Source organism: Sander vitreus, chromosome 1, assembly GCF_031162955.1.
Source record: "Sander vitreus isolate 19-12246 chromosome 1, sanVit1, whole genome shotgun sequence".
NCBI classification, from domain to species: Eukaryota; Metazoa; Chordata; class Actinopteri; order Perciformes; family Percidae; genus Sander; species Sander vitreus.
Window position 1 is genome coordinate 13941709 of NC_135855.1, and position 9145 is coordinate 13950853.

Below are 9145 nucleotides of genomic sequence, written 5' to 3' on the forward strand. Positions count from 1 at the left end.
CACTCATTTCCACCCACTTATCAGCCCTCAGCCCTTCCAAAACATTGCAGTCATATTATGCTCTGTCCATTTTAACGCCTTATTCTGCTCTGTCATTCAAACTTTGTATGAATGACGTTTGTCCTCCTCTGCTGTCAGTTTCTCTTTCTGTCTCTGCCTCCCTCCACTTCCTCCTCCTACTCCCTTCGCTCTGTTTTGGTCTTTTTTCCCTCCTTACTGTATCTAGGGCACTGGTGTTGAACAGCCTCTCGAATCCTCTGACAAGTGGATCAATCGTCAGTCCCCTGATAATAACCTACCATCTACCATCCATCAACGGCACATTCCTGCACGAACACTCTCCGCCACTAAGCACCTTTATTTTCCGAATCCCCTGGTGGTCGTTTGATAGCTCAGAAATGCAGTTTGTACAACCCCCGTCAGAATTAGCAAGGCGATCTGTGTACGGAGATACAGTGGAGTGACATCTGTCACCAGCCACCTTGAATGTTTTTGTTTTGTTGTCTCACAACATTGAATCTAAGTGGAGTTAAAGTCTCTTTTTTGACCTTTTTAAAGTCGTAATTGTTAAGATTTCAGTCCATGTTGGTTTGACAACACCTGTTGTTACCATGGTAACAGAAACACTCCTTGAGCAGCTCCTTTGTGACAAACGGAAGAGCAACTGCTGGTGTATTTTTTTTAAGGAAGCTGTCAGTGAGTAATAATTGCAGCTGTTCCATTACTCTGTTGAAAAAATAAAAATGACCGAATGTCGAAAATGACAGTAGTCTTGTTCTGTAGACGCATTTTTGATGAATGACTGTGGACGCCGCTAATCCCGGTGACAGATATATTGCATTTCCTGTGAATGCTTCACAATAAAAGCCACCATGTACTGTATGTGAAGCAGCAGCAGTAGATAATGCTGGCTCTGAAGCCGCTGTAGGAGAATGAACGGTAAACAGAGAGGCTGATATCCAAAAACAGTACCACTGGATTCTGGCATAGATCATTTTCCTGTGAATCGCTGGTGTTTAGGCAGGAAATGAAAACATGGGATTTGGTTTCATTAAAATTTTCAGGAATATAACTTTTATGTCAAAGTGAAAACAGACCTCTATTGGCCAAGTCAGTGTCCGAGTCCAGATCTCAATCCAATCGATTATTTGTAGCTGGACTTCACTCATGGTCTCCATGCAACCTGACGGAGCTCGAGCAGTTTTGCAAAGAAGAATGCGGGAAATCCTATACACACAGACTTGAGGCTGTAAATGCTGCCAAATGTGCTAAATCTTTATATTTTACATTTGCTATTAATTTAGATCACTTTAAAAACTTTAAACTTTTTATGTTCATCAGTGTCAAGAATGTAAAATCTTCTTTCATTCAATATTGTAAGATAAACATGTATATCTGAAACGATCCATCAATTAGGCAATCGCCAGGAAATTAATTGGCAACTAATTTGAATATTGTGCACCATTTCATGGGCAAAAAGATAAATTAAGAAAATAATTGGCTGATTAATTGATAATGAAAATAGTTATTTGCAGCCCTAAAAACATGAAAACATCCCGAGGTGTGAATACTTTTTATAAGCACTGCATGTCCTGATTTATTCACCGAATGTGAATGTGGATGAATAATCAACATGCATTGACTGTTGTCGCTTGGATTCTTTGTATCCTCACAACACGTACTGAACATGTGTTTTCAAGTGTTCGTCATGCTCACTCATGTATACATGCATTGTTTTGACGCTGACATATTTGTAGCTCCATGTCATCTCTGTCTCCTGCCTTATTGCTAAACAGCCAGAGAGAAAAGCAGCGCAGAGGAGGTGGAATCTCGTCTATATTCCCTTCCCATCCTTTATTGATGCCAGAGTTATCACGGGGCCAGAGTACAAATCCACTTACTCTCTGCATTGCCTTAAGTAATGGATTTATGAGTGCATTAAAGAGCCATAGTCATCCAGAGGCCCCTGCCAGACTGGCTCTCTCCTCCATTCTCCTTCCTGATCGACAGTCTTTGTGTCTCGGGCGGCCTCGATTGCTTCTGCTTTCTCAGCTCATGTCATGTGAGATCTGATTCTCAATTGTCTTCTCACTATTGGCTCATTTTCACTCTCTCTGGTCTCGGGCTGGCTTTAAGGGCACTTCTTGACACTTAAACTTCTTTTCATTCTTTCGGAAGCCTTGATTAGAAAAGGTTTCTTGAGGGTGTTTTGTGCAGACCGAGCTACATGGCTAAAGGAGAGATCATGTTAGAAGCTGCCAGTGTTTTAGGGGGTTGAAATGAATTCAGAACAGCAACTAAAGTGCCTGGCACTGAGTTGATATAATGTAAGAGGAGCGGTGGCTGTGTGGAAACTGAATAGCATCTGGGTTTCTAACTTTGAGCTTTGTAGGGAAGAGATGTGGAGATGCAAAGGGAAAAGTTGCTGCAGTGCATCAACTTCCTCTTTCACTCTCTTCCTGCTACTCTGTTCTTTTCCTCCCTCTATTCCCTCCCTTCTGTCCTCCTCTTAATTAGGCTCTGTGTGCACTGACACATCTGTACTGTACATCCCATTAGAATTTTGTGTGTGTTTGAGGCTCACACTCACACTCACACACACACACACACACACACACACAGAGCTAGGCACTTCACACAGGTAATAACGATACAAGACCCTAAGGTTTTGACCGCAGACGTCATGACTGTTATAAATCATTTGAGAATGTGACTACAGAGTGAATCTTGGGAACATGAGGAAAAAGACCACATTAAAGGAGACAGACACATTTGTAACAGGCTTTCAGTCAGTCTGTTAAAAATAGTCCACTGTGTCATCCAGTACTCGTCAGAAGTTTGTCAAATGAGGTTAGTCATGTTTTTTTCAGACCGGATGCACTTGAAGTAACGCTATGAAACTTGTTTTTTTTACTTCAATTTTGGATTCATTATACACATTTACAACACTCACCCTGTTCTCATCCCGCCACCACAGAGTCCTCAGAAGGCGTGTCCCTCCAGCTGGGTAACTCCAAAGACTTCATCCTCAGTTTGGACATCAAGTTTGCTTCCAACGGCAGCGTGTCTGTGATTCTGGAAACAACGGAGAAGGGCCCGCCGTTTACCATCCACTATGTGACCAGCACGCAGCTTATCGCCTTCAAAGACCATGAAATCACATACGGTGTCGGGCCACGAAACGTCTGGAGCACTCTGACCCGGGACCTGCTCACTGACCTCAGGAAGGGTGTCGGGCTGTCCAACACCAAGGCTGTGAAGGCCACGAAGGTTGGTTGATGTCCAACGCTTGGTGCTGAAAGTACCTCTTGATGAAACGCCTGTGTTCTAATAACTATGTAACTGGGCTAGAGCTGCAACAGTTAGTTTATCAACCAACTATGTTGATAATTCACTAATTGTTAAAGTAATTTTTCAAGCAAAAATGACAAACATTTCCTTGTTTCAGCTTCTTAAATGTGAAGATTTGCTGAATATTTTGGGGTTTCGGAATAATCGTTGGTTGCAGCCCTAACCTACACCGTACATAGTTAATCATAATTTTCCCATCTTAAAGCTGCATTTCAGTTGGTGGTATGAACAAAACTAATAGCACGATAAAAATTGCAGCATAGTTTTTATTTTTGTAAAATGTATGTAGATTTTTGTAAAATTGAACTTGTGTATCTCACTAATAGACACTAAATAATTCCATGTAGAAAAGACAAACAATGTTAAGAAAAAAAATGTATGCCAAATCCTAATTCCAGTCATAATATAATTTTGTCTGTCTCTGCATCTGTGGTCCTTCTCAGATCATGCCAAGACGGGTGGTGCGATTAATCCTACATGGGCGTGGCTTTGTTGACAATGTTACTATCTCCACCACTGCCCACATGGCCGCCTTCTTCGCCGCCAGCGACTGGCTGATGCGCAACCAGGACGAGCGAGGTGGCTGGCCCATCATGGTCACCCGTAAACTGGGTGAAGGCTTCCGGCCTCTGGAGCCCGGCTGGTACTCAGCCATGGCTCAGGGCCAGGCCATGTCCACCCTGGTGAGAGCCTACCTCCTCACCAAGGACCAGGCGTACCTTGACGCTGCGCTGAAGGCAACAGGACCCTACAAGGTGCCTTCAGCGCAGCACGGGGTCAAAGCTGTGTTCATGAACAAATACGACTGGTATGAAGAATACCCCACCACACCCAGCTCCTTTGTCCTCAACGGCTTCATCTACTCCCTGCTGGGACTCTACGACTTGACTGAGACAGCCGGGGAGAAGCTTGGCAGGGAGGCAGGGCAGCTGTTCAGCCGCGGCATGGAGTCGCTGAAGGCCATGCTTCCGCTCTTTGACACGGGGTCTGGGAGCATCTACGACCTGCGTCACTTCATGGTGACCACAGCGCCCAACCTGGCACGCTGGGACTATCACACCACGCACATTAACCAGCTGCAGCTGCTGGCATCCATAGACAACGCTCCCATCTTTAAGGATGTGGTCAAGCGCTGGAAAAACTACTTAAAAGGGATTCGTGCCAAGCACAACTAGACAAACAGTAAACCACATATAGTATAGAGCTGAGATGATGACAACTGATGTGTGAGTGAGTGAGTGAGTGAGTGAGAGTGTGTGTGTGTGATCGTGATCTAAAGCACGAGTTTATTCAGCTGCAGCTCTCAACACTAAAAGTTTCTTGTGTGCTCTGCTGCAGGGTCTATATTTTCTGCAGCGCTGACTGTAGCTTTCCCCTCCTGTTTGTTTCCTTGAGCTAGTGTTTGTAATTATGCACAGACCTAGTTTCGGCGTGTGTGTGCGCCCGCGCGCGTTTTTAAAGTAACGATTTATGGCGTTAGAGAAAGATGAAGCTCCTTGAATTGTTTAAGCTGAATCATATTTCCGACATTCTTTGATACATCCAACAGAAGTCTCTTCTCCAATTTTATTTTTGTTTACCATTTCATCCCAGTATGCAAAGTTTATTGAACAAAAATTAACTAAAAAAGAAAACCAGAACAGAATATATTATAAATTATTTGGAGGAGAATGTTGCCAGAACAAGTTATCCTATTAATATGAACTAGTTAAACATTTTGGATTTATTCCTCCACTGCAAACATTTTTTTTATTTTTTTTATTTTTATCCCACAACCTTAAGTAAGAACACCATATCAAAGCTGTTAGTTGAGATACATTTTTTCACTATCATCCCTTTACAGAAACACTGAAGAGTCAAATACTTTATGCTTCCAAACTTGCAGCTTCTTTTCTGAATCTCATTCCCTTAAAACACAGATGAATAGTTGCAAATAATTTTGGTGGGGATAATGTGGTTATGTCTTTAATGGGCTTAACCCCTTTAAATATTTTTTTCCTTTTAATATAAATATTAAGTCATGGATTAGGTGTCTCTCATGCTGCTTGAAATCAGCTCTGAGGAATAAACACATTTCATTTCAGATGGTTAAACCACTCCGCTACCAGTAGGTCTCCTTGGTTCCTACCCACAATTCCACTGTGTTTGGCTGAGCTGTTGTGTAGCCACATCTGGTCAGAGCTGACTCTATAACTGCATATTTAGTTATGTGACTATTGTGTTTCAGGTGACACATGGAAGACTGCAGGTAGCATGCTGCCACAACATGGTACATTCCCTGAGATAAATAATATTTATCCTAATTATCCGTCAGGGCTGAAGCCACTGAAATGCTGTTGTTACCTTTTTATGAGATGTTTTAAGATGACAAACTGTGTGCTATCATTCTAACCCCACTAAAGGTTCTTAGTTCCTCACAAACAAACTTAATAATTCATATGCCGCTGCAAAACACAGCTACAAACGTCAGTTCTGCGTCACTGTCACTGTTGCTCTGTTCTTCTCATTTGCTTTGTTTTGGGTAAAAGCTAGAAAACAGTTGGGATTTAGATTGAGTGAGCCAGATATATTTAACTTCTTCATGGGTGTGTTGTCTTAAAGTGTATTCCCAGTAGGGCTGCACGATATGGGGAAAATATGCGATATGAGACAATTTGTTGAATAACGCGAAATACGATATTACTTGCGATACATAAACGGATACTAAATTGTACTCAGTTCTGCCTTTCTGCTGCTTTCAGTATTCTGCTAAAATACAACAAATTGCTTGTTGAATTTAAAACAAATGAAAGGCAATTATTCTTTTATTGAACAAATTGAACACTGAATTGAATAAAAAATAGACAGTTACGTTTTAAAGTGCAGTCCAATGATATTTTCATTCTACTAACACAGAAAATCTCTTGAGTGTCTTCCGTGTCTTTCGCGGTGTGTTTATTGCACCAGTTGATATCGCGATGATGATAAAAAAAAAAACGGTATATTGTGCAGCCCTAATTCCCAGTGTGCAGACTATGCTGCAAATATGTGCCGTCTCTGATAATATTGTCAATCATCTCTTCAGATATTTGCAGGTAACTATTCTGCCTACAGATGTAAATGGGCGCCATTAGTTACATTTAATTTCATTCATTTAGATGCCCCGCTGATGACCTTTTTTGGAAACCCATCTGAAAAGCTCTTCCTCTGTAATTGGTATGTACTTCCAGATAATAATTGCACGAAACAAGTGTAGGTGGTGGTAGATGTATGTGTTGTGTATTCGGGGAGAAAGACGTGGGCAGCAGAAGCACAGCTGCGTCTCGCTAACCCGTCAGTTTATAACATTTAAATAGACAATGCCGGGAGTACTGAAGGTGGAGGTCAATTCTTGACGAGCATAAAGAGGCCGTCGGTCCCAGCATGCTCTCATTGCACTAACAATTCACCCGGCTAATAGGCTGGAGAGCCTGCACACACAGTGCAGTTGCTAGTCAGGGATGAGTCAGCACTCTCCGCAACAAAACAAAGTGGAAACCTCAGCATCAATGAGGCATTCATCGATCTACCTTAAAGATTATTAATGGAGGAGAATCAGGCCCGTTTGTTCTCTTCAAGGCGTTGAATTCTCCGAATTTTCTTTGGTCATTTTCATGTAAACTTTGAGATGAAAAACAATTTCCCTGCCTTGAAATTGTCTTAGTGCGATGCGAGCTAATAAGACAAAATCAAAGAAGCATTTATTCTTTCCAATGTAACGTTGGATACAAGACAAGTCATTCTTTCGTTTAAACTCATTAATTCCTCCGGGTGCATCTACCTCACAGCTTCATCTGTAACTCAACTTTGTGCATTCAGAACTAAGGAAGGATTTACGACGGAGTATTACGGCCACTGTTAGGAAGAAAATAATCCGAGATCTCAAGAAAAGTTGTAATATTCAAGAATAAAGTCACAATATTAAGAGGAAAAACAAGGAAGAATGGTAACTGTTCAATACAGTGTATATATAGTGCATATGTACTGTATTGTTCAGATACTAGTTCAGGAAAAGCTACAACATGCACTTGTAATACAATCCATCCCGTTTAATCATAAAATACAGCATATTGTTCTTGAAGCACTTTATCTTAATATGACTTTAGTCTTGTAAAATTATGACTTTATTCTTGAAATATACATTTTTCTCGTAAAATTTCAACTTTCTTTTTTACTTACTTTTTTCCCAAAATCTTTTTTTGTACAGTAGAGGTTGTAATGTAGATGCAATTCATTCTATTGAAGTTCTGTTTTTAAAGTTAAAAAGATAAAATATCCCAGAGAAGCGGTATGAGTGCATGTTTTGATAATGCAAATTTTTTTGTATGCTTGTTTTCTTCATTTCCTGGTGGTATCTTTCTCCCATGAACCCTTCTTCCATTCTTTGCCATTTTGACACGACAGGTAGAAATATTTAGTTTAAAACGAACATTCAGGAATGGAAGTTTAATAACTGTCTTTATTTTGTTTATACCAAAGTCATTGATTCAAGTATATTTGAATTTGTCTATTTTTGTGCAAACCGATTTTCCATTCAGCATTTAATGATGTTAAGTCTCCTTGGAGATGTCACAGAGAGACACTGCCTTTAGAGAAATGCTAGTTTTTCAAATGTAGGTTGAATAGATTATAGCAAAACTAAGATGTGTAAATCTTGCTTATCGTAAAGGGGATGTGTGCAACTAGAGATTAGCATTGAGTCGGCTACTGTTTTAGAAGGAAATGAGCCCGTAGCTGCAGTTTTGTCTTTTGTTGGAGTGTGTGTTTGCATCATTCATCATTTATTGGAATAATTTGCAGAGGAGTAAGATGTTTTGCTAGATAGACAAAAGCACAACTGCCGTTTATTGTCACGTTTTTTTGTTGCATTTCTTTCAGATTGCTTTGTTTTTCTTTTCAGGACAATGTGCAACGCCTTCATTAGGAAAGCTGCTATCATTGTTCACTGTGTAACCGGTATGAGAGCTTCTTTTTCCTCATTTTAGTGTTTATTTTTTTTTCAGTCTTTCCACGATCCGTTAAAGACTTTAACAAATGACCCCTGAAGTCAAATGTGATTTATGCAATAACATGTTCACTGGGGTCATGAGCACCACAGGAGACCCAGAGCGGATCTACAGACTTTGCAATTCAAGCACAATGTGCAAATGCTACCATTTTTTTAGTCCAATGAAGATATACAGTGTTTATATACAGAGTAAATCTTAGTGCTTTAAAAATGTGCTTTTTAAAGGTGTAAAAAATAAAAGCATTTTTCTTAAACTTCTGGTCGAATCACTTCCTCTGTGACGTTTAATGGACCTTTTTCACAGCAGACATTTTTGACTTGTCATAGTAGGAAAAGCACAGCTGAAGCTGATAACCTTCACGATGGCTCAGTTCCATCAAGTGTCCCAGTAAGCTATTTCAGTGAGTTAGCATGAACAACACCAGGGCCTCTCCTAAGTGGAATGCAGCCATCATTAATGGTTTTGAATACACCTGTGCTTTTCCTACTATGACATGTCAACATGTCTGCCGTGAAAAAGGTCTATGAAGATCTCCCTACAGATCTATCACTGCTTTATTATCCTATGTATTGGTTCTCAATTGTTAAGATTTCCAGCTTGTTTTTGTCTTGTCTTTTGTGATCAAAAACTGAATATCTTTGTTTGTCGTTTTTGGGCTCTTGGTTGGACGCAACAAGTAATAGATTGGAAATCTTGGCCATTTTTCACTATTTTATAGATTAAACAATTAATAGATTAAAAGAGAAAATACACATCAGATTAATTGA

General features: G+C 40.3%; 1 protein-coding gene across 2 annotated transcripts in view; it reads left to right on the forward strand.

The window, feature by feature from the left end:
- The window catches only part of glceb (glucuronic acid epimerase b), a 61655-nt gene extending 53024 nt beyond the window's left edge, over positions 1–8631 (forward strand). For both annotated transcript variants that reach the window (XM_078273189.1, XM_078273105.1), the window contains 2 exons: positions 2978–3270; positions 3795–8631. In XM_078273189.1, the coding sequence (XP_078129315.1) occupies positions 2978–3270; positions 3795–4526 (1025 nt within the window). In that variant the 3' untranslated portion in view covers positions 4527–8631. The remainder of the gene's footprint in view (positions 1–2977; positions 3271–3794) is intronic.
- Positions 8632–9145: the final 514 nt, after the last annotated feature.